Source organism: Struthio camelus, chromosome 13 (genome assembly GCF_040807025.1).
Source record: "Struthio camelus isolate bStrCam1 chromosome 13, bStrCam1.hap1, whole genome shotgun sequence".
Classification (NCBI taxonomy): Eukaryota; Metazoa; Chordata; class Aves; order Struthioniformes; family Struthionidae; genus Struthio; species Struthio camelus.
In genome coordinates, this window is record NC_090954.1 from 23,540,601 (window position 1) to 23,567,081 (window position 26,481).

The 26,481-nt window shown below is 44.1% G+C and overlaps 2 protein-coding genes across 3 annotated transcripts in view; one reads left to right on the top strand and one right to left on the bottom strand.

The window, feature by feature from the left end:
• Positions 1–25,579, top strand: part of CYSTM1 (cysteine rich transmembrane module containing 1) — a 59,553-nt gene extending 33,974 nt beyond the window's left edge. The window contains exon 3 of the mRNA XM_068959595.1: positions 17,515–25,579. Coding sequence (XP_068815696.1) covers positions 17,515–17,589 — 75 coding nt within the window. The 3' untranslated portion in view covers positions 17,590–25,579. The remainder of the gene's footprint in view (positions 1–17,514) is intronic.
• PFDN1 (prefoldin subunit 1) overlaps positions 1–26,481 on the bottom strand; it is a 37,639-nt gene that overhangs the window by 1,832 nt on the left and 9,326 nt on the right. Inside the window, exons 3-4 of one of the 2 annotated variants that reach the window (XM_068959593.1) lie at positions 17,470–17,554; positions 12,148–13,172 (exon numbers count right to left, since the gene is read on the bottom strand). In XM_068959593.1, the coding sequence (XP_068815694.1) occupies positions 13,164–13,172; positions 17,470–17,554 (94 nt within the window). In that variant the 3' untranslated portion in view covers positions 12,148–13,163. Of the gene's footprint in view, positions 1–12,147; positions 13,173–17,469; positions 17,555–26,481 lie in introns of those variants that run through there. The other variant, XM_068959592.1, reaches the window with a different exon arrangement.

A 26,481-nucleotide genomic window follows, 5' to 3' on the forward strand; every position in this document is an offset into this window, starting at 1 on the left:
GCCCAGGGCATGAAGGGAATTGGATGAAGACAAGATGGCCAGGCCTCCTGATAAATCTTTGTGGCTCCCCTGCACCTGCAGCCTCAGGGCTGCTGCAGGAACAGGATGCACATGACCATCGAGAGCATGCGCTGCCCTCCACCGAGCAGCATGGCACTCATCAAAGAGGGATGGGGGGGTGGTGGTCCAGGTGGTTTTAGGGTGCGAGCTTGGGGACAGAGCAACTCTGCCGAGCTGGAAAAGGCAAGAATTGCTGAGCTGATGCTCCCCAATAGCCTCCTGACTGACTCTTCCAAGACTACAGGGAGCCAGGAGGCCTAACGCAAAATGAAAACTCATCAGGACATGATACAATCCTGCTGCCATTGCCCCGCACCTGCCCCCTCACAGCAGACCTGCGGAGCAATGCTTCTGTACACTTCACTGCCGTAAGGACATCTCTTCCAGCCCCATTTCTAATTACCAATGGACTCTTAGTTGAACAGTAACGCTTGTTAACAACAGCCAGGGCAGCGGGTATGGGAAAGGGCTCCCTGTCTCTCTCCCGTGGCCCCAAACAGGGGGGCTCGCTCTTGCGCATAAGATCTGCTTTCCAGGAAACCACTGAGGAGGCATAGCATGGGCTCCTGCTGTGACTGACTCACCCCATGCAACCCTGATGCACTTGTGGGATTTCCGCAACTATTGCTCTGCTCTCACGCTGCTCCTGAAAGAAGCTGAGGGATTTTTTTTTTACAGTAGGGGAACTGAATCTGGAGGTGGTGAGGGGAGACAGGTCATAGAAAGGCTGTACGGCTCAGAGCTCAGAGGAGGTTCCCAGAGCTGTGCCCAGAGCAGCCCCCTGGGCTGGCTGGAAGGAGTGGCTTTAGCACAGCAGACTCCTAGGGACTCATTCATTACTCAACCACTTTTAATTATATTAGCCCACGAAAACCCCCCTGGTTGCGCCTTTCTCTCCCCTCCACTTCCCCTCGTGCCCACAGGGCAACAGCGACATTTCAAAAGAGCAGCTCTCTGCTGGCAGGCTGGCTCTGGCCGGGACCGTAGCAAGAGCTATGCAGCCCCAACTGTGGCGCTGAGCACCATCTGACCCACCAGGCTGTGAACACAGACACAGGCTCTGTCCCTGCGATACAGTGGGATTTCAAATGTCCACTGCTAGGAAACAAAGCTAGAGAGCCTTTGGGCCCTGCTTCCCTGAGTAAGAGGGACTCCGAGCACTAATTCTGCCTGAAAGGCTGCAAAAATGTTGCTGAAGGGAAGCAACATTTGTAGGGAAGGCACTTTGGGCCACAAGGATCCACTCTGCCCGCTCTCGCAGGGGTGTGCTTTACCTTCCGAATTTCTGCAAGGAAATGGGGAAACAACAGTGCTGGAGCTACACAGCTCATGGCAAAGGGACAGGGTTTAATGACATTTCTTTATTTAACCAATGCCTGTAGTCCTGAGCAGACCAGGATTCAGTGAATTTATATATCCTTCAATCACCCTCTTGGCTTATGTGGCTTCTGGCATGCACTGATGCAGGGTAGAGGACCCGGGCTGGTCCAGGTACTTTTACTCCTTTCTCCCAAAAGTGGCCTCCAGTAAGACTCATCCCTTCAGAGATGGTGGGAACAAGCATCTCAAAGATCTGGGGACAGTTCAGGATCCAGCAGAGAGGGAACACTGGATGGCAAACTCCAACAGGCTGGAAACATACACCAGAGACAGGGAAACAGGGAGAGGAGAGCGGGGGAAAGAGGGCTGCAGAGAGGAGAGGCAGCACTCAGCCAGCACTCCTCAGCACCCAGTGCACTTACACAGCCCTGTGCTCACGGAGTGTCCTGCTGCAGGGGGGAAAAGAAACACAGGACCTCCAGCTTGGGACAGCAAACTTTCTAAGCTGCCCTCCAGACTGGCAGCACACAGCCCCATAGCCAGCACAGCAGCTGGCTCCCCCTCTGACTAATGGCTCAAGCCAAGAGGGAGTATGAAGCAGACTGTTGCTACATTTTCCAAACAGTAAGTGGAAGAAGTAAGGTGATGCTTCCTGAGGAGCTGCAGACTGGTTTCTGCTTAGGTAATCATGGAAGAAATAGCAGAAACTTGCGTGCAAACCCCTCCTTACCACAATTACTGGGGTCTAGACAGGAACTCAGTGTGACTCCCTAGTCCTCCTTCCTGGGAAGCAGCGTTGTGAGCAACCCGGGTTGACACACACTCTGCCTAGTCACACCAGCTCTGCAAAAGCCAAGTGAGGGGTCTGACAGCACTGCTCTTAAGTCATCGTTGAGGCTGTTCCAGCTCAGCCAGATCTGCTGGGCTGGTGGTGACTGCTAGTTGTATGAGAAACACCCTCTGCAGTCTCCCAAAAACCCACCTCCAAGCTTCCCTGAACTTGCAGAGTTTTATGTGCACTTGATCTGTGGCCCAGGTTAATTCTAGCTCCCCTTGCCCTACATATTGGGCCAGACTGTGGTTGCTAGGTGTTAGCTCTTTACTTGATTAGCTAGATATATTTTTTCAATGTAGAGGTGTTTACAGCTCCAAGTATTCATTTGTTGTTGCATGCAGCAGCAAATTTCCAGTGCAATGCCAGAACTGTACTGCTAGTTTTGGTCCCTAAGGAAGCTGAAGGCTGCTGCTCCCTCCTCCCTGAGGATATTACTTCTGCAGCACCTTAGGCTCCTGCCTGGCAAGTGCTGGGGCTGACCCAGACATGGCAGCACCCTGACCCTGCAGGGTACACACACAGGAAGCCAAAAACTTCAGAGATCTGCAGAGAAGCTGCAAAACACATGTGCTGCAAACCGTTGATTTTGAGCTCCTATCTGCTCCCCACACCAGCAGTGCCAGAAACTGCCTTCCAGCACAGGAAAAACAGCACCCATCCATCCTCCAGCTCCAGAGGGCAAGACAGGGTGATTATCCAGAACAGAAAGACAGAGATACCACTGCATGAGTCATGGAGTCTCAGGGTAGGACTGAGAAAGGAGACTTGCTTTGGAAAGCCAATGGGATGAAGGTGACCCATACCACTCAGCTCTCAGAAAAGTCCATGTTCATGGCCTCCAAGCAAGAGGGCCACATCTCCAACAAGGCTGGGCAGTCCCACAAGGAGCCAGCATTTCACCAGCAGCTGCACGAGAAGCAGGGCTGAGCAACAAAGGAGGAAATAAAGGGGACACAGCAGGAAGAGGCTGATTTGTCAGCTGATGGCTCTGGCTTCAGTAAAGGGGCAGTTCCTCCTTCAGGTTCATACTTACCACAGTCTGCTTGCTAGAGGTTTATTTACCAGTCAGGAAAATACACTGCTTGAGTGTTAGTGAAGTTTATTTAACACACAGAGCTTCTGAATGCCCCTCTGCCATGCTGAAGCACTCAGCCAGGGTGGTAAGTAAGCGCCCTCAGCTCACCACATAAATGAATCACCCAGCACTGAAAGCCACCAGGGGTTCCCACACTCAGCAGCCTGCCATCGCCTCAACACTGTTTTCAGAGCTTTCAGAAACATCACTTTGTTGTTGTAGTGCTGCCTGTGATTGACATTTACAGGAACTCCCAAAGAGGGAGGAATGACCTGAGGTTGCAGCTGCCTCGAGCATGCGAGGAGCTGCAGAAGCAAGGAGCAGAAGCAGGAGGCTGCCTTGAAGGCAGCTGAATGCACGTGGGAAGGTAACAGGATTTGCAGCTACAAATGTCTGGGCAGGGAGCATGCTTAATACTTGCTACCTGCGCTGACCTACTCCAGCACAGGACAAACTCTTGTACCTGCACTCGGCACTATCATGGGCTGTTATCCACTGGTTCTTATCTAACCCAGCCCTTATTTGTAGTGACAGCCTCTCAACTATTTCCCTGCACAGGAAGAGCACTGTCACCTATGCTGGAGCATGCGAGTCTAACGTGCTGCTATTGGTACAGGCTAGCAAGGTCTAGGCCCCATGGGGAAGAACAGCTGCTCTCCATAAGGGGCTAAACTGCAGGAGATGCCCCCAAAAGCTAGTGCAGTCAAAGCCTCCAAGCCTGTAGTTTTGTAATCCCTTTAAGCTGACTCCGTCGCCAACAATGATCATCTTCCCCAGCCTGGGCAAGGCTGCAGCAGCTGAGAGCAAACCAAACCACAGAACCACCGATCTTACTGAAAAATAGCCCAGAAAAAAAAGGTTAGCTTTCATCTAAATCTGCTTCAGGAGCCAGGTTTGCCAGGTTAACAGCTGCCTGGCCCTGACACAGAGGGTGGGAGGACATGGCCAAAGAAGAGCTCTTCTTTGGGCAGCTGAGCCAATCCAGCCAGCTTGTGAAATTGCTCAGGGTTCAAACCTCCCATCTCCTCACAGTGGCTCAGGAGTCACCCCGGGGCTCCCCTGTTCTTTGACTGCAGATAGTATCACCATGCCCTGCCTGCTCTTCCTTTGCTTACCCTGCTGAGTCCTTGGGAGCCTTCCCCACTTCCAAGCTTTCCCGCAGCCATCCTAAACCATATGAGTGAAGTAAGGGGGAGGAACAGCATGTGCTAACCTGTATGGGATTTCAATAGAGCTATGTAGAGTAAAACTGCTATCTCCCATGTGATCAGAGATGCAGCCAAAAATAGGACTGCCTTCTCATGCAGCCTCATCATACAGGCAGCTTACGTCAATCTCCTGGGTGCTCTTCACACAAAAAATGAAGGTTGTGCAGCTCAGGTCTCTGCAGAAAGAGCTACAGGGCTCTGCAGAGAGGACACAGCCAACCCACAGGCCTACAAACACAGCAGCCCTCCCCATGGGGACTCCTCCACCGTGCCTATTGCAATCCGAACAAGGACAGCGGGCTGCAAATCCAACAGCTTATATGCTTGGTTCTCACCTCAGCACTGGGCAGCCTCCAGGTAATGACTCCTGGCAACTCCTGCCCAGGCCCATGCTCAGTCTGCTTTCCTCTGTGCCTCTCTTGTATATGAAGGCCCAGCAAAAGATCTTCAAAACATCAGCTTGACTCTGTCCTCAGTCAGAGGTGACATAAGGCAGCATCCAAATCTTTACTCACTGCTTATGCTTCTTACTGAAGTGCACTGGAGAGGGGAGCCTGTGACCCCTCCAGTTTTTGGTTAAGGAAAAAAGGATTCCCTAAATACCTGCCCCTGCCACTATTCTGCATTGTGCCTCTCCCTTGGACTTCACTCCCTGCTGCAGGTAATATGCTGCAGATAATATGCTCCCTGATCAGCTCCACACTATTTGCTTTCAACAGCAGCTGTGGAAATGCTAGCTTTAATGCAGATATAACTACAGTTCACACCCTCGAGAAGAAAAGGAGTTGTGGTTAACAGACGTGGCCTATGACCTTTTGGCACTCCAGGAAGTCACGTTCTGCCTGATACCTTCCTACCTCCATTTCTATTGCATCACTTTGCCAATAACACTATAGCTGAACCGACACCTTCTGAGGAGAGAAGTGTGATGACACATCCAGATCTTACATTCCTGGCAGATTAAAGAGCCATCATCCACAAATTCCACAGCAAGAAAAATCTGTTAATCAGCTCCTCACTGACTAGCTTGAGATTACCAAAGCAACATATTTCCTGCAGCACTGTGATTTAAACAACTCTGCCTTCAGAGAGACTTTGTCAGTTTTTGGCCAGACCCACGTCTGCTGAGGCTTGTCTAGAGTTGGTAATTTAGTATGGCGTTTCAAGACACACATCCTCACCTCCAAAAGCCAATACAGCACTTTTGCTCTCAGCAAGAAACCAAGAAATAGCAGCCAAAACTCATTCATGCCACATTGTGCCTAGGACTTGTAGGTGAATTTCCTCCTTCAAGTAGTGGTTTGTCCAACTTCTACTCCTTCTGGTCCTTAAAAATTCACTTCTCTCTCTTCACTACAGAGATGAAATGACAGTTTCAATCTTTCATTCTCACATTCCACTCCAACATTGCAAAGCCTGGCCTGCAAACACAAATATTAACTGCTCAAATCCAAACAAAAAAGTTTCCATGGAAATTTAAGGATCTGGTATTGGAGCATGCCTTCTTATTTCAGGCTGTTTTTAATTAGTGTTCTATAAACCCCAATTTGTGAGGATGAAACAAGCTGGCAGGTTTCTTTCCAGAGCACATGCTCCCCAAGGTTTTCAGCACACTTGGCTACCAGCCTCCAGATGCTGGTATGCTACTCTCGTGCTTACAAGGCCTTCGTCGAAGAACGCTGCAAAGTCTTCATGCATGACGCAGTGCCTCAAATAGAAGCCTCGATATAACTCATCTTGTGACATCGTCTCAATAAACCTCCTAGCCAAGAGTTTCTGTTTCTCCCAAAGTTAACCCAGGCCATTTTTGGCATTCCTCAAGGGCTCTGTGTGTACACTCTTCGGGAAAGTGATAAGCAGATCTGGAGATAGAGCTGGGTGCGCACACTTGTCTGGAGAACGATCTTCCCCAAGAGGGAAGAAAGTTCTGCTGTCTGCGTGCTGGGGGTAAGCCAGGAGTAGTATGTGCTACCCTTGCCCTTGAGGCCACTGCTACAGTTAGGATGACTGGAATTGCCTACATAGTATGCTCTTCTCCAGCATAGGGTAAGCTGCTCTCACACACACTGCCAGCAAGATCAAATGTTTTGGTCAACCTGAGGTTACTGAAGATAGCATGCCTAGGATGGGTACCTTGTTTAATGTGATTTCACTTGAACACATAAATGGCAATCAGATGGACCCACTGCACAGCACCCAGCTGTTTCTGCTTTGAGAGAAACTGGAATACAGCCGGCTCTGCTGACAGGGCTGGGTGAGTCTGTACTTAATCCTACGCCCTAATGAGTCCACCCAGCACTGGACCTCACCCAGTGCAACACTGTGTGGTACATGGACACGCTGGGATTACACACTACAGCAACTAGGATACACTTAGATACACTTCAACAAGACTTTCCAAGCAAGGTCATTGCTCTCAGGAAGTTGCCTAGAGTTTGCTCAAGAATGAACAGCAATAGGAAGGGAGCCCAGCTGTTTTTTTTATGACAGTTGCTGACAGAAGCACGATGATGACATTTACCTAAGAAGAGAAGTGATGATTCAGATCCCTGGGTTTTCCTTTAGCTGTTCTTTCCAGAAGGCTATGGGGAGCCTCAGTCACTTCAAAAGCATCTGGATTAGAGGCAGAGAAAAGCAGAGGCTGTCCCAGTTAGAAAGGACATCTAGCATCAAAACGTAGTTGTCAACTTAGGACAATCTTTAGAAGCAGCTGCCTAAAGAACTGCTGGTGCAAGTCCACTTTCATCATCTATCGATCCCACTTACAGCACTAACAGTAGGGCTTCTGACATCACTGAAATGCCGAGGAATGTGCTTGGAAAAAGCCAGTTTGGTAAAACACCCACTAGCTTCCAAACATGGCACCAGGGGAGGAAATCCTTCAAGAGAAGAAGGAACACAAATGGGCAGGAGAACACATCTGCAGAGCAGCCTTTCAGTTTCAAAGCTCCAGCCCAGCTGGGAGCACATTGCACATAACTATCATTTCAGCCACACAACAGCGTTTTAAATAGAGGTGGAGAGCATTGCTTTCTGTGATTGGGGATGACAGATTGTTCCAGTGAACTTCTGCACCCAAGCCTGATGTTAATTACTACAAAAGAAAGCTCACTGGTAATGTTTCAGTAGGTGGCAGCAGAAATATACTATTGACTCAGGAGATTCCTTATGGGAGACCCTTTCTTGGCAAAATTACCCATTTAGAGTAAAGTTTTCAGAGGTGTATTGCTTCAGGCCAGGTACTGTACTTGGTAACCATAGACTCAATGTCAGCAGAGTCAAGTCAAATACAGAAAACTCATGGAGAAGAATCTCAGAATCTGTAAATCCCCACATTTTGCTTTAGCGGAAGTGTCCCCCACCAAACTGCCTCTTGCAAAATGAGTTAAGTTCCTTAATTTTGCACTTTGGTTCCTAAGAGCCAGTACAGCTGATCGGAATATTTCTAGTAATATGACTTTTTATATTTTTTGTCAAGTCATACATTTTTTTCATCTAACTCCTGTAGTCCAGGCCAAGTGAGACCATTTTTAACAAAATTACCATAAATTCCAAAGACTCAAAAAATCAGCCACAAGACGATGTAAACTCCTAAGTAACCAGTATCTTTTCTCCACTTCCACCTCCCCCCGCAAAGTCAGACACACCCTTGAACTTTTGGCTGCCTCAAAGGTGGAAAGAAAGGAAGTGGCCAGCTCCCCACCAGGAATATATCTTGGGGCAAACTAAAAAAGTGAGCTAGGCAGCTGCAGGGGCTCAGCAGGAAGTCACGACAAGCTCTTTACCTGACAAGCAAGGTGGGGCCTTATAAAGCTGACTCAGAACTGGGTCAGGTCTCCCGCAGGTAGGAGCGGGCTTTCCAAATAATTGCTTCCTGTTCTCCCCAGGCGAGACAGAGAGAGAGAGAGGAGTGGGTGGGGGGGAAGGGTGTACTGATAATCCCCCTCCCCAGAGCTACAGAACTGCAAAGCATAAAGGACAACAAGGAGTGAGTGCATGCGTCCTGGTGACTAAGGCACGTACAGTGGCACTGCTTTTGTGACTAAATATTACTCATGTGAGAAGGAATTTGGAAAGGGAGCCGTTTTCAACTATGCTCATTGCTTTGGATACTTTGCAGCCATAAATACAAAGGAGAGCTTTGACAATGAATCAGACTCTGGTATAAAATGACAAAGAATGACTTATCTATCAATTTTGTGTTAAAATGATTTCAGTGTATTCATAAAAGCAGCTTAATGCTAATCAAAGGAAACAAGCAACATTTTCAGATCCAGATGACTAAGTGTAGGCTCCTGGATGGACAAAGCCATTTAGACTCAGAGGAAGAAGTGGTTTTTTTATTAATACATAATGCATTTCACTTTCCCCTGAATTACAAAGGAATGCTAGCTTGCTGGGAAAGTTTGCTTGAAAAGCTTTTTTCATTAGGGCTTTTTTTTTTTTTTTTTTAAACTGGAGCAAACCCAAAAAAATCCTAAAACAAGTTCAGAGATAAATCTATTTTGAAAGCATCTCTATAATTGGCTTCTAAAAGACTTTAGAAGTAATCAATCAATAGCCATATTAATTATTCTCCTGCTTTTAAAATCTATAATTATTTATGTAAAAATAAAGGTAGGAACAGTGAAAATACAAAACTGACAAATTTTCATTTCTCCCTTCACAAAGCCTTTGCCCTCTCAGCTAGTGTGTGCGCTTATTTTGAAGTCTGTGGTGCACTGACAACTAACAACTACTAAATAAGTATTTGCTTACAGAAATCTGAGAGCTTGAAAACCTGTTGCTATGAAGGATTCCTCCTAATGAAAGCTCCAGCCTTCTAAATGAATACTTCTACCAAAGTAATGTTAAAAATACAGGCAATCCTACCAAAATCAACATCACCTACAACCACTTTTTATAAAAATGATACCCCAGTGGCAGATCCTTTCAGAGAGTTGGGAACTGAATCCCCTATTAAATGTGATGATTTTCTTCTTTCTGTCCCTGTGAAGTTAGAACTTAATGTTTTTTAATCAGTGACTTGTGCACAATTTAACACAGAACAGGCTTCTTGAGGAATTTTCCACAAGGAACATATACTTTTTTGATCTTTGTTAGAGAGTTATAAATTTAACAAAGGAATCAAGACCAGAATTAAAAGACGACATACCTCATTTCTTGCAATTACTAAAGAGCAGTTGCTCCCTTGAGGAGCTGCAAGGCTCCAATGGCACAGAATCAACTTTCAGTTATTTGGGATAAGAGTGAGATGATGTGATCTGGATAAAAGACAAACAGCTAATACAAAATGCATGCAAGTGAGGTGGTAAGAAAACAATTCTCTTACTATCTTCACTTTTGACAAACAACGAGATGGACTGCAAAGCTTTAAACAAAGAAAAAAGTTAAGTCAGTCTGATTCATCCACAGCCTTGAAAGGAAGGAGTAAGGCCTGTTCTTCACATTACCATTGTTACCATCAGCAGAGTCAATTTAAGGGACAAAAGGAATCAGTGCAGCATTAACTATGCCCCAAATCCTACAGCATTTACTTTAAATCTGTATGGTCCCAGCCCAGTGTCAGAGGGCTTCTCCAGAAAGAATGGTTTTGCCCTAATAGTGTTAACTCAATGTGTCTGTTATATTCTCCACCTTTTCACAGAATCACAGAATGGCTGAACTTTGAAGGGACCTCTGGAGATTATCTAGTCCAACCCTCCTGCTCAAGAAGGGTCACCTACAGCAGGTGACCCTGTCTAGATGGCTTTTGAATATCTACAAGGATGCAGACTACATAACCTCTCTGGGCAACCTGTTCCAGGGCTCTGTCACCCTCACAGGAAAAAAGTTTTTCCTTATGTTCAGATAGAGCTTCCTGTGTTTTCAGTTTGTGCCTGTCGCCTCTCGTCCTGTCACTGGGCACCACTGAAAAGAGTCTGGCTCCATCCTCTTGACACCCTCCCTCCAGATATCTAAAAGCATTCATACAATCCTCCCTCAGTCTTCTCTTCTCCAGGCTGAACAGGCCCAGCTCGCTCAGCCTCTCCTCACACGAGACATGCTCCAGATGATTTCCCTTAATCATCTTAGTGGTTCTCTGCAGAGCTCACTCCAGTACCTACCTCCATGTCTCTCTTGCATGGGGGAGCCCAGAACTGCCCACAGCACTTGAGGCGTGGCCTCAGCAGGGCTGAAAAGAGGGGAAGGACTACCTCCCTCAGCCAGTGCTCTTCCTGATGAAGCCCAGGATGCCATTGGCCTTCTTGGCCACAAGGGCACTTTGCGGGCTCATGTTCTACTGGGTGTCCACGAGGACTCCCAGGTCCTTCTCTGCAGAGCCAGCAGGTCAACCCCCAGCCTCTGCAGGTGCAGGGGTTATTCCTCCCCAGGTGCAGGATCCTACACTTGCCTTTGTTGAACTGCATGAAGTTCCTCTCTGCCCATCTCTCCAGCCTGTTGGGGTCCCTCTGAATGGCAGCACAGCCCTCTGCTGTATCAGCCATTCCTCCCACTTCAGTGTCTTCAGTAAACTCACTGAGGGTGCACTCTGTCCCTTCCTCCAGGTCACTGATGAACAAGATGAACAGCATTGCACCCAGTATTGTCCCCTGGCTTACATCGTTAGCTATAGGCCTCCAAATAGATTCTGCACCACTGATCACAATCCTCTGAGCTTTGCCATTCAGTCAGCTTACAATCCACTCTTCACTGGCTGCTCTTCTAGTCCGTTTTACCATTTTATTATTTGTACAGCCTATTTTCCTCATTGTTCAGCATGTTTTTCCTTTCAAAATTGGAGAATGTAGGTGCTTCTCCTGCAGCATAAACCAGCCAGATCTACAGGAAAAGCAATAAGCTTCAGCCACGCCCTTCTTCAAAAGAAGCACCTTTGTGCAGGGCAGCCTCCCGCTAACAGCTCTCCCTGTGCATCCCATGCTCTGCCTTCCTATGAGAGCGCCTATGGACACAACAAGCTTAGGCAGGCAGCTGGACCACCCATGTCATTAAAAAGCAAGCCAAGACTGCAGGCTTGTCTTAGCCTGAAGAGTTGAGAGCCAGCCCTCACTGAAAGCACAGCCTCAGGCCTGAATGACAAAAGTCAACACAATCAAGGTGGAATACATTTCCCAAGATTGCCACCAAGTCCTAAAGGCAGTGCCCAAAAGGAGACACATGCAGCTGCCTTAGACATTCAAAACTATTCAAGAGCGAGGCCATCTCCTCACCTGCTCCTCACAGGTGGCCTGGTGAGGTTCAGCAGCTCACTTTTACTTGAGTCTCCACAATTCGTAGAGCTCCCACAGCTCCCTCTTAACGGGCACATGAAAGCCCAAACGTTAATTCTATATATGCATCTCACTTTCAAACTCTACCTGTCCCAACATCAGGTACCCAGCCTCCCTCTACAGCAAGAAGAGGGAGAAGATACTTTCAGGGATGAGTGACCCTCTGGAAGTACTTACCATCTCTCTCTAAGCTGCAGAGAGTATCTGGACTCCTGACTTGAATATAGCCACAGAAAGCTGACTCAATTCCAGACTGTGACTTGGGAGAGAGGGGAAGGGGATAGGACTTCTCTGAATCCTCCAACACCAGATGCTGTTAAATGAAGACGTTGGAAGAGACAAAAAAAAAAAAAAAAAAAAAAAAAAAAAGGCTCCCAGGACATTCAAACAGATTAAAAAAAAACAAAAATCTTTCCCCTAGCAATGTCCCAAACTTGCAAACCATCTAAGAATTTTGTGCTTTTTCCCCAATCACGAATGCAGCCAAGGTCCCAAGTTGCAAGGACATAGCATCCAAACTTTGCTAGCCCTGTGACACTACTGCTAGTGCTGGCTTGGCTACTGTATGAGCCAAGCATACAGTAGTAAAAGCATGCTAACATTCCTTAGGGCTGACCAGGCCATAAGGTCAAACGGACTGAGACCACGTCAGGGATTGACTACTTGTACACACACGTAGGGTCCTCCTTAAAAACAAGGTGCAGCTTCTGTAATAACATAGGTTTAAAATCATGTCATAGGAACGCGCGTATATGCCAGTGATGGAATGAGAGAAAAAGTACACTCATCCAAAATAAAATCTGCTCCAGACTAAGGCACAGAGACCTATTCTTGAGGCTTCCCCACTCCAAAGCAAACAGGAGCATTCCTTATTCTCCCTTGTTTATTTAAGAAGCCCACCACACATTCCTGGGCACTGGTCTGTACCATTCAAACAATGGGATTAGAGCTTCTCGGCTATAAATCTTGTGAAGAAATTGGTCCAGCTCGGTAACGGCCTAACATTGCTACCTTCTTATGGTTGTTTAGTGGTCTGTAAAATCCACCACAAATCTCAAGAGACTCGTTTTCACATCATTAAAGCTACCTTCAGCATTAGCCTCCACGTTGACAGTTTCAGCATAAAACTACAGGATCGTCTAGAGAATTGCCACGGGAGCACAGCAGAGATGCGTGGCCACATGGAGCAGGTCCATCCAAGCCATACCTGCTCAGAGAACAAGAAACTTGAAGTCCCGGGATCTGGCACTTCTCCTCAGCCACACCTTGACTGTTTAAATCTTTGTTCCCACAGGGTATGAGAAAACTGTTGTGCCAACCATCAGAGACGTGCTGCTAGACTCATCAAGAAGAGGGGTGACAGCGTTATGCCGCAGGGCTGCAGCAAAGCCATTTTAAAGCTCCTAGAGAAAGAAGATTAGAGAAATGGAAGCTGCAGCACAAGCACGTTTACGTCCAGACACTACCAGGAAAAGAACTCTGTTGTTAGCTCTGACATCTAATCACCGCAAGGCACTGAAATACAGCAACATTTTAACTTTTTGCTACCAGAAGATAGCATTGCAGAACCATCTAAGCCATTAAATGAGAAGCATACTGGCGTTTGAGAGAAAGTATTTATTTCTCCATCATGACAATGAGAACAAAGAAAACTCGGGCCTGGGATGGGACAATTGAACATAGAATTTTAGGGATTACATGAAGAATTTCTGCATTAGAAGGCAAACACTCCAGATCATGTTTTCTCTTCCAGCCACATGTTGAACCTTTAGCTCCACAACAGTAAACCTTCACCCTCCCATACATGTGCATAAAGAATTAACTAGGGAATAGGCACACAATAATGTTGCGGTCAGAGCTTTAAAACAGAAATCCAGTTCAACAAGAAAGCAGCAGGTTGCTTTTGCCCTTTTCATGAAGGAACTAAATTCAGTGACACACAGCGGCCAGAGCTGCCCAGCACAGCCTCCCCCTTATTTGTTATTTTTAGCAATTTAGTCTGACAACGCCTGACAACTAAACATGCCAAATATAGCAGGAGAGAGGGGGGGATTATCAGATATTACCAGAGAAAACACACAGCAATAATCGCTTTCTCCACCCCTTACAGAATCAATTTTCCGTGTCTTTATAACATCATAGAGTTTGCTCTTTTTAAAAAAGCCACATTAAAAACAGAATCCATCTAGCCCTAGAGTGGAAACGGATAACGTTTCCTGAAACAAAGCATTGTTCCAACCCTCACATATCATGTTTCCTTAAAAACAAGGGAAGAAAAACATTACTCGGTTTTTCTCCTAATACTGCACAAACATTGCTGAGCTAAAAAGAGCCTATGCTCATCCCTTTAGAATGCTTTCAAAATAGATTTAACACACACCCCTTGTACAGTGAAACACAACAAGAATTTGATATTATCAGGACTGGAAAAATCCAATCGCTACTGCTAAGCAGGAAGCTTCCCATGTTGAGTATGGAGCCTACACCATCAATCTCTGCAGTATCCAAGAAGATTTTTGCAAGCCTTGCTGGCACAGCCTTCAAGCAAGCATGTGTATTTTGCAAGCAAGCCTAGGCAGTCTATTTGGATTCCAGAGGATTATGCACAAGTTGTGAAGTATGCTAAGTATATATATACATTCATGTTACTTTTAACAAAAAGGATAAAGCTACCTTGCTTTTTCTGCACGCTAGCTGACGGACTATACATTGGCATCCTTGTTTATTTATGCATATCCATATTCCTCTGGTGTTTTCAGGAGCATGGTCACAAAGTTCATCTCACAAAGTACACCAAATGCACATTCCAGCCAAGCGTTATTTTCAGTTCTGCATAAAGACAGTTCTGGTTCTCCTGCTGCTTCAGGCTTTGCCATGCAACGAGCAGCAGGCAAGAGCAGACTGACAATACAATATCCATTTTGTGAGGCTGCCATGAAAAAAGCAAGGCATAGCTTCAACAGCAGAGGAATCCAAGAGAAGGGAGTGAGAGAAAGAATAACTGAAATCATTCATTGCTGTGGAGATTGGCAAAGGAGGCAGAAAAGAAGCTTTTGAACCAGAGGCAAAACCTATTTCTGTTTTCCAAGTTCATTCAGACCGCTGTGAACTTCAGGAAACTCGGCTCACATCTCTGAGGCAGATTAAACTCCACATTTTCAGGAATAGTCAGTACTCAGCACTCTCCTTGCTACACAAATGGATGGCTTTACAAGAGAGCTTAGCAGTCAGTCCAACCCTCTGACCTGTGCTCCTCTGGAAACAGGAGCAAGCTACCAGTGAGGGCATTTCTCAGCTTCATCGGAGATGTATCAAAAATACACAATTCACAGTGCCTTGGCAATAGCTCTGTAACAGCAATGCATAATTGTCTGAGTTCACATTACAAGAGCAACCAGATCAGCCACACTGTATGGACACTGGAGCATTACACTGATTGGCCTGGTTCAACTATGCAAAGTGAGCTAAATGAGTAAGTGCTAAGGTAGTTAATGTTAAATGTAAACCCAAGCTTTAAAATCCTTCTAGCTTTAATAATTGATAGAGGGAAGTTTTAACCTGACTATCTTTGTCTGATATTTGACAATGTTGTAGTGGAAGTACAAGGTCACGTAAGTTTCACATTCTTTCCTGCTTCTGTCACAACTTGTTTTCAGGACAGCAAAATCCCCTACTCCTTCCATAAGTGGCTCCCTAACTTGGACTCAGGTACTTCCCCTGAAATCTTAGTTTCCAGGAGCTGTCAGTCTATGAGCTTGTCTTCTTCCTGTGGGGAATCCCAAGCCTAAGGAACATGGTTCTCTCAAAACTGCCAGTCAGCTGCAAACAGAATAATTAAAAGGTAGACTTGAATGTTCACCTTAAGCAAATGGTTGAAAGTTTTGCCAATCTGAGCCCTATTATCTATAGTTAAAAAGAAAAAGCATTGCAATGGCAGCCACCTTCCCACTCCCCTCACCTTCCGAGATGATCACCACTGCTGGGAACTTCAATTGAGTGGCAATCACCATAGACCCACAGCAACAGGGAGACACAAAGCAGGAGGGGGTGGGGAAATCTGTAAAGCAGCCAGCCCCGAGGCTTTGTGCAAGAATGGCAAAGGCTATTATTTTGGGGGAACTCCACCCTTTCTACTAAACTCACCAATCTGAAAGTTCAGGAGTTAAGATCCATTACCCACCCAGAAGGGGAAGAAACTGAGATGTGCAACTGAAGGATACAGTAGCTGAAAAGCTGACCACAGCCTGACGAAACTGGCACTCTATGAGCCCAATGGGCAGTAAATAAAGGCTGTCAACCACATTCCAATCATTTCCAGCTCTAGAAATGCTGCTCTGGCTCCAGTCATGGGGCTGACTTTGTTCAAAGCCATCAGTACCAAGATGGTTCGAGACTAACCAGGGTACAATCACTTTCATTATGTAAGCATTAAAAACACCTGAGCCTTGCCTGCACTAGAGCTACCTGAAATATAAGGTCTACCCATGAAGTACTTGTTTTCCCAGTGTAAAGAAGGTTCTGACGGCCAGAAACATAAAACCCCTTAGCATCTAACACAGAAAACATTGCATGTAATGCAGCATAAGGTGATGTGCTTGCCGTACAGTTCCCTAGTCGAGTTTTAAGACGGGATTAGAAAAATTGCCTCTACTTTTGCTTTAGTGTAAGCAGGAGACAACAACTGTGCAGTCCTATCAGAGTACATACTTCCTACTGCTATTTCTTTGTCCCTATTTACCTGGTCTGCAGAGACGTCCAAAATACTGAGATACTAGATAAGCAGCTTGACTCAACTCAGTCTTTGTTTTCTCTGTCATTCCTTAAAAACTAAAGGAACAGGGGTCTGTATTAATTCTATTTTAGGGGCATTAAGAAAAAAATAACACTAACAGCCTTGAAAAAGTACATTCTGAACCCCTCTCCAAAGAACAGTAAACCGTACATGTAACCACTAGAAGATAGTCAAGATTCACGAGATAACTTGTTTGAGCAGCTGGAACTTGCACAGGGATTGCTTTATATTTCCTAGATATTCTTCTCTCCCTCAAATATTCCAGCTAGATAAACATAAGAATACGGAAGTGCTCTGACCACAATGTTAGAACAAAGTCCCATCTTCCCCAGTATCCTGTCTTCAACAGCAGCCACAAGCGGATGCCTAAGGCAGAGTGTAAGAACAGGGCAGGCATATATGGTACTTCCTCCTAATACTTTCCCAGCCTCCAGACATTTTTAGCTCAGGGACTTCCCAACTAGGATGTAATTTCTACATATTTGGTAATTCTCAATGGATTTCTCTTCCATTAATTTGTACAGTTGTCTTGAACCAGTGTAAATTTTTAATATCCACAGCACTCGCAAGGAGTTTCACGTTACCTAGTTGCTGCAAAGAGCCACATATGCATCATTTATTTTTAAACCTGGCTTTTACTGATCTCATTTGAACCCCTCACCCCCCGTTTTCATAGCAAGACGGAGAGTGAACAACCAATCCCTAATCTGCTTTCTCTGTATCACTCACAAGTTTGCAGATCTAGTAAAGAAACTAAGTGACATGAATTACTTGTAGATTACTTATAACAGCCCCTAAATTCCCCCTAGTTATGAACTTTTAGAATGAAAACTACCAGATAAAAATAATATATTGAAGAAAATAGAACACTGAAGGTCAATATCTTCTTTATTTGCCAAAAAACTTACCTCTAATTCCTTAATTTTCTCTTCTGCTATTCTCTGTTTTTCTAGGAGCTGATTATGAATCACTCCTTTAGATTGAAGAATAAACCTACAAGTAAAAAAGAAGAGACAGACAACTGTTAGATTTTATACATCTAACTACTGTACACCTAACTGCACACCAAATTAAGCTACAATGACTTTTGCAAAGTATTTGCTCTCAACCTGCATGTTCTGGACAGAGACAGAAGAAACAACTAGGACTGATCACTCAACACATTCAGAAAATTCAGCTGTAAAATGGTGGTTATGAGCTATTAGAGGACAATACAGTTATTAACTAACCCCCAACAAAGCTCTCTGCTGTTAAAAAAGCACACTCCGGATTTTCTTTCTGTTCCTCATCTTCGCAGCATTACCAGCCTTCAACCTTCATGATCATTATTAACATTTAAGGGAGATACACAGTACATCATTGACACACTGAACAGTAGCGCATATGTGATGCAAGCAGTCAGACAACACAACTAAGGGAATTGCTATGCCACTGGGCTAGCCTTTAAGGTTTGCTCACTAATCTCACCCATTATTCTGGGGGGAAAAAAATGGATGCACAGAGATTTCCATCTATGATTCAGAGTCCTTGAACACTTTGATACAGGAAATTTTTGAAAGCTGTTCTTGCAGACAGCTAGCAAGGGGGGGGTCCGTCTCATCAAATACCAGTCAAAAAGGTCTTCATCCATGAATAGTATGTAGCCAAGAAGGCCCCTCTCAACAGTTAAGAGCCACACGCTACTGCTCTAATGCTCACAAATTAAATAAAACTGTGCAATAAAAACAATACTTGCTATAGACCCCATTGCTTTCACCACACATAAAGATAAGTGATTGAGCTATCACAGCTTTCAGTGTTCGGCTTTAACATGTGTCCTCAGTGACCTCCAAATTCCTATACTTTCCAAGTTCACAGGGCTTTTCTGTGCAGTGGGAAGTGGTTGTTTTTAACTGAAATTGCAGTCACTGGTTTCCATCTGTCCTGTTTTTTAATTGCCAACAAAGGGGTTTGTAAGATACTTCCACAACATCTCAATCAAAGCAATCCTGCTAGATAGCATGCAAAAGCTGTCCGATTTGCTCAGAAGAGCCTTTGAAGGAACAACAGCATCCAAACAAGCTCTCAGCACACAGCTCTGGCATCCCACAAAGAGGTAAAGGACAAGTAAGCTCAAGTTAATTATAGGAACCCTCCACAGTCACCCTTCGTCCCCCCAAAAGCAAGAAAATGGACCAACTGCAGATTAGTCCCTTCCCCAACGTCCCCAGGGAGATTTAGAAGGAGCCTCCACACCAATGAGTTCCCTCCAGCACTAACCAGTGTCTGGCTCAGGTGACAAGAGTTCATGTTTGAACAGTCAAAATGAATAGCTTTAGACAGGGCAGAGTCAGACTGCATTCCCTGTCTACTACACAAAAGTCTGAAATCAATTTGTAGTACCATCTCCTATGACAAGTGATATTATTAACATGTTTACTCAGGGTCTGGAAGGTAGTCTTTGAACACAAATGGGTATCCGCTGCTTGGCTTGAAAGCCAGCATACTCTGCATAAGCAATGCAAAAGCCAAAATGAAAACTGTCTGCCATATCCATTCCTGAAATGCAGGGGAGCAATAGTGTGGTTAATTATAACAGGTTGTCAATTAACACTCTCTTTGGTGCTGCTATTATAACTGCATTTAGCAATCCCTACTCCTCCCACTTCCCTCCCCGATTACCGGATACCTTCTCTTTTCTACAGTAATTTGCACTATATTTCTTACTTCGTAATTTTCCCAAATCTCTCCGCAATTCTTTCTCAGAATTCAAGTCTCTCTCAGATCATGCTTATTCCTGATATTACCTTTGTTCTTATATTTGCTCCTGTTCTTAACATCATAGCTCATTCATACTCTCTTTTTTCTTCAATCCCTTCTTCTCAAGTAGATGCCCCCACAATCCACTTTCATACAGTGGTAACATTTTTCAGGTCCCAGCACGGGCTAGACTCCAGAAATAAAACAAAGGTTTTCCCTGGCCTTGTGAGCATCGTCTCCATGCCCACCCTTCCAGGAAAGGGAGACTATTTACATTTCTATTAGATGTAGATCTGAATCCAGCCAGAGGGGAACTGCTTTGCAGAACTACCAGCTACCACATCCTTTTGATGCTTTTACACCGACTCTGCAGGCTGGATAAGAGAAATATTACCCTTCACATCCCCCCACAGATCTCAGAGTGAAGACCATCATTTTGCTATGCTTGTGCAGTAGTTGCCATTAGTGAAAACCAAAGCTGCAAGGTGCCCTTAGAAAACAAGTCATTAATCCTTTCCCACACCACTGCTTTCCTGATACTCTGTGTGCATGCGCAGAATGTGTAGAAATATTAAAACTGGCATGATTTTGATCAATTTTCCTTTTTTCCATGTAACTTGAGAGATCTCTGATGATCTACGTGGCACTGAAGTGATCTCTGCAGGCTTAGAAACACTACAGGGCACTAGGGCACTCAGAAGTTAAGTCAGCGACTTGTTCATTCAATTCTGCAAATGTTAACAGCAGTCATCTGAGAAAATATCCTCCCTCCCACCCTTCTGCAATGCTCTGGCAGACATGCGACAGCAAATTAAAATTGGATGGCTGAAGTCAGCACTGACAAGACTCATGTGGGCAGCTTGGGATAAATGCTACAACCCCCATTTTATTTGCCATAAAATAGCGCACTGGAACCTGTGTCAGCCCACAGGCTCGCTCAGAAGCGGATCAAATGTCCCTGCCTTAGCGGGCAGCATCCTTCAAAAGGTAAGCTAGCTCCACATCAGACTTTTTACTTCTCTAAGGCAGAGCAAGTGATTTACACTCTCTTTATGAGACTAAGTTGCTTGTTTCCCTCTGAAAATCTCTCTTATCCTTTCCCAATTTTAAGTTTCTAGATATGGTGCCCCATTTGTTAAATGTTTATACAGCACTCCCATCAGTAATAGCTTCAAGACACCCATTTTAATTTCCTGCCACAAGACTGCCAAGTCCCCACCTAAAGCTTACAGCTGTACACTGGCCATTCTTACTGCCATGCAAGCTGTCAAAGGCCGACTTTTCCAAAGCTGAATCTGTAAAGCCACATCCACAGCTAATTAATCAATCTGTGGCTTCACTTCACAACAGACTAAGGACCAGTCAGTGTTCTAGCACATTATGAAGATCTTGGCCAAAGTTTTTACTTAATGAAATGCACGGTTTATGGCAACGATTAGAAAAAGTAGAAGCCTGTTTCATTTGTCATATAAGAGCTGCTGCAGGACATTTGTAATCAGTCAGCGTTGGTGCTTTAATTAGGTTAATTGAATTAATGAAATCCAGGTAAAACTAAATAGACTACTTTTTTCCCCCCTCATCAAGTTCCAGAGAAATAAGGTGCTATCATTCTGCTGCACTGTTTTACTTAAACTCAGTTATTTTGTTTGTCTTTTTTTTTTAAGCTCATGAAAGAGCCACAGGAGGTTTTGAACTCTGAATTTTTCCCGGAGTGTGAATGTTTTCAAACACCTTAATTTGACACATTTGCTTACTGGAGGTACACCACAGAGAGCCAGCCCTTTGTTCAAAGACACTGTATCACCGAACTTAGATGGCACTTTCTCTTCTGTGAAGCTGAACGTGTCAGATTATATGACTGATAGGAAGTCCTCGGAGCAAGGCAGCCCTGAGGAGCTTCCTCCACAGACCGTTCTGCCAGAGTCCATCACAGGAAGCTCCACACTCTGGAAGTTTATACATTTAACTGGGCCGACTTTAAGTATCAATGGTCTGCAGGAGTAAGATAAAAAAATAAAGTTATCTGGAAGATGATTTGATCTACGATAACAGAAATTAGATGATTGAGTTCACTTACCTCCTCCTACAGAAATGAAGCTTTTCTCTCAAATATGGACAGAAACTTTGTAGCACACGCTAATAGATGTCTTTTAATCTAGACTGTCAAACATGAAACAATGATTCAGAAAAAAATGTGAATAATACACTAATGGCAAAGCTTAATAATAATCCCCTCTTAACACAGGAGCTTTTTCCACTACTGTTAAGTAACATGAGAAATACATGGCTCACAACAGACGGATTCACCAAGTCTCAGTGGGTCACTCACTTAAAAGGGAATGGTGAATAACAACAGGGCAATTATTTGTTCTATTCTCAATACCTCACAAGTTTCCTAATGCTGGTATAGAGGTAAAAACCCAGAACCAAACAATGAGAAGCAGAAAAGTAGATTATGAAGAACTGGGCTTCTCCAGGACAGCAGCGTTCAGCCAAATCTGGGCTGCCAACAAGAGCAGCTCTTCAAAACAGTACAGTATTTTTTTTAATCGGCTGCATCTACTCTGACCTCCCAATGACTGCTGGTTCTGAAGTGTAATGTGAGGAACAAAAACAGAGTACAAGGGAACTGAAAGAGAAACCTCACTCTAAATATTCCCACTTGTTTCTATTTTATTCCCTATAGCCCTCTGCTAGCTCCACATCAGACTTTTTACTTCTCTAAGGCAGAGCAAGTGATTTACACTCTCTTTATGAGACTAGTTGCTTGTTTCCCCGTGCAAATATCTCTTACCTCTTCCCAACTGTAAGTTTCTAGATATGGTGCCCCACTTGTTGAATGTTTATACAGCACTCCCTTACACCCTTGCCAAAATTGTCCTCAGACTCTAGTTACACTGATCAGCAATGCTATTAACTTCATCATCTGTCTGCTCCTTTGTATCACACATACACACCCACAAAGTGATGTGCATAGAGGGTAAGTAATTCCATAACTCAATTTGTTTGTACCAAAACATACTGTTTATTTGACTTTAAAACATAATATTAGATACTGAAACATTCATTTCTTAAGGAATGAGGTTATGGAGATATTTGTTCAGCACAAGGCAGCCTGTATATTATGACAAGCAAGTTATTACAGGCGGAGTCACAGTGATGCCCATAGTTAAGATTTTCCATTAAAAGCCCCTATTTTAAATTGCTTGCAACTTCAACAAATTCGACCTTTATAGCTGAAATTGCCAGCACGAGGCATCTCTCTGAAACACAAGCACTCTATTTGCTCTCCACCTTCTGGTTAGGCAAGATGGTTCCAGTATTTCTAAGAGTGAGAAAAGAAACAGGCAGTTTGGCAACAGTTTTATATATAATTTGCTACCACTTCTTTGGAAAGCTTTATACCCTCTAGATTCTGAACTAATAACCTGGGTTCATGTGTTACCCTCACAGGGAGGGAGCTGTTCACAACCGGCCATGTTACAGATCTGTAGGAACAAGCACTATGCGTTTTGCTCAGGAATCCAGCCCAGAGCCAGGATGTTCCAGCCGCCCTGAGAACACTTGCCCCACGTACCAGGCTAAGTTAATCCCACCCTTGGGCCAAGCAGCAGCAGCTAGCTACCACTCCGCCTGACAGCAAAGTAGATATTAAAATCAGTAGGGAAGGGTTACAGACCAGGCCATAGGGTTTCTTCCTGCCAGTCTGCAATATCCCTCTCTCTCCTTTAGTCCACTTTGATTGCTGCAGAAAGCTGCGTGGGGTTCCCGAGAAATCTTAGCTTTTCCACTGCCTGATGTTAATATGTATCCTCTGCCTAACTTCAGAGAGAAGTAATTTTACAGACATCCAGTACTATTTTTCCAGAATCGTGATGAACGACAAATCTAACTGTCCATTCAGTGGCTCCCAGTTCACACAAGGGTCATTATAATTTCAGCTTTACAGACTACTGAGTTTGGGAAACCGCATGCAGAAGTATAAATTACAACACTGAAAAGAAAAACTAACAACTCTGTACACAGCCTTAATATTCTTTTAACACTTTTCTTTAATAGTTAAAAAAATGCTTTTAAGTGTTATAACACAGCACAGTCATTTAGATTTTATATACTGCTTCTTGAAAACAAGTATTTTTATTAGACTGCTCCATGTGAAGAGTTCAGCTAAGCCCAGTCATGCCCTTATCTATTTAAAGATGCTTTTTAATTCTGAACTTGCACTGCTCTTCAAGCTTTGAGTGTACTCAGGAGGGATTAATGCATTTTAAGTACTGTTCAAAGCCAATGGAAGAGAGGCTTCCAATGAGCTGATCCTCAGGCAATCTAGCTTGATTGGAACAGGAGCCGACTGTTTGTGACCACAAGCATCCAAAAAGGCCCCTTAGCTCTCTTAGGGTCTTGCCCATACTTCTAAAAATGATTCCCTATGCACTTAACATGCAACCCAGCAAATTCCAGTTCTAGTTATCCTAGCTGAACTATCCAAGTCCAAGCAAGATAAACAAGCAATTAAAAAAAAAAAAAAAGTAAAACCCTGACTAATTATAGTTTATACTACCACCTTTCATGTCTAAGGGTTTCATATTTTTCAGTCTGATTCTGAATTTCTCATTCAACCTATTATATCCCTTGGCCAGAGCTTCTGAGGCAGCTCACTTGGAGATTAGTTGAAGCTGTTCCTATGTTTGCCTTTATTTTAGTGGCCAGTTGTCTCATTGGGACATTCTCAATATAGCTAAACATAACTATTTTTCCCTCCCAAAGTAGCACATACCTTAAAGCAAAACAAATCCTACAGCCTATATTGGGAGGATTATATACAAATACATTTTCGAAGCAGCAGTTTATAATTCACATGTCATTTTACTACTGCACTCAGAGTTGGCTATGTATCAGGTTTAAGGACATGTTTGAGAAAGAGGCATATCTATTGAAGTGTGCTGGCAGTAACCCCAGTGGGGAGCAATACTTGTGCAAACTTAGCCTGACAGCCCTGGAGCACAAACAGAAACCAGGATTAACAGCACTGGAAGCATTCCAAATCGAGTCTTAAGTAGGCCACAAGAAGGGTAACTTTTACTCAGATGAAGATGGGTAAGCCATAAACCTATTTACCATAAGGAGCTAAAGGAAAAGAACAAAAAAATGCCATACTATTCACTTCCTCAAAACTCTCCAAGGTCTGACCCAACACCTTGCCCAGCTGAGGGTGAACGCTTTTTGTTCTGAATCTCAGGCCATGTTTACATTGAGCCTTCACTCTTTTTTTTTTTTTTTTTTTTGGGGGGGGGAGATCTGTCAATAGCTACAGCATATTACATTACCCCAAACCAAGATAGTAACACATCTTGCAAACAGCAGTTTCTGCATTGCCAGACACTTAACTAGATGGTAGATTTATACCATTGTTCATACTTGGTTCTTTAAAAAAAGAAAGCAGGAATACACCTTTTAAGTTTGTATTAAATATAGTACAAGCGAAAATATCAAAGTAGTACTGTGGTCAGCTTTCAAAGGGCATCATCTGTTCTTTTTGAAGGTTCAATCAAGATAAATGGAATTAAAAACAAAAAAAAGGGGGAAATGCCTCCTCTTTATTATAAAGGAATAAACAACATCTGGGATCCAAACCACGCGAGGAAAGCACTGCAGACATGACTGACTGCAGTTTACGAATAGGAATGCTACATGAGTAGGTTTTCTTCACCCTATCTCTGGTGATTTTGTCTTCTATTTTCATTTTCTAGTAATTTTTCATATGTAGCAATGATGATCTGTTTAAGCCAAGGAAAGTCAAATGACTACAGCATGTCTACCAGGGCACGCACTTCTCATGTTTTTTTGCAACTTATTTTGCACTGAATGTGAAAGCTGCAAGCTGCAGAAAACAGACCTAATTCTTCTGATAATAGGAAGTCAATATTTATTTCTAAATTCTCCAGTATTTTCAAGAATTAGCCACAAATTCCTAAGGAAGAACAGTTTTTAAAATTATATATATACATATACACATACGCACACATCTCAAATGAATAGGCACTTAAGAGAAAACTGGCAGGCAGAAGTTAGTCTGAACACCTGGTCAACCAATACTAAAGGTACTTTGTTAAAAAAAAAAAAAAAAAGAAAGGCAAAGCATTTCTATTGGCAACTCTTCTGTGATCAGAAAGGTGAACTTCGTAGTAATAAATGAAGAAGTGACACCAAAATACTGCATTCCTAGCAGAATGCCCTTCACTAGAACCTAAACAGGACTTGAACAAAGGAGGATATAGCTCTTTTTTTCTTGCATCTGGGGATGGATTTCAAAAAAATGCTTTTCATCTTGCCTGAGCCACGCAAAAATCAAGAGCGAAAACACGGGTAATAAAAGGAAGAAACCTCTGAAATCCTAAGTGAGGAGAAAGACCCAGCTTTCAGTTTGTGATTCTTAAACAGCATGGCTTCTGCTTTTACATACCACAAATCTTGCTATGGAGACAATAAAGCATCAAAGAAAGTGATACAGCAAACTAATCACAGAAGCAGATGCAAAGATAATAATTTCAGAGTCAAAAAAATTCAAACATAACATTAATACTAACAAACACTGTACTAACAAACAAAGAAGGTCTAGTTGGAGATGTGAAGGTTGGGGGCAGCCTTGGCTGCAGTGACCATGAGATGGTGGAGTTCAGGATCCTCCGAGGAGGGAGCAGGGCAATGAGTAGGATGGCAACACTGGACTTGAGGAGAGCTAACTTTGGCCTCTTGAGGGACCTACTTAGGGGAATCTCCTGGGGTAGGGCCCTAGAAGGAAGAAGGGTCCAAGAAAGCTGGTTAATATTCAAGCATCACCCTCCAGGCTCAAGATCGGTGCATCCCTCTGAGGAAGAAGGCCAGCAAAGGGGGCAGGAGACCTGCATGGATGAGCAAGGAACTCCTGGCAAAACTCCAACAAAAGAAGGAAGTGTACAGAATGTGGAAAAGGGGACAGGCCACTTGGGAGGAATACAGGGACATTGTCAGAGCGTGCAGGGATACGACAAGGAAGGCTAAGGCCCAGTTGGAATGAAATCTGGCAAGGGATGTCAAGGACAACAAGAAGGGCTTCTTCAAATACATCAATAGCAAAAGGAAGACTAGGGAAAAGGTGGGCCTGCTGCTGAATGGGGCAGGTGCCCTGGTAACAAAGGATA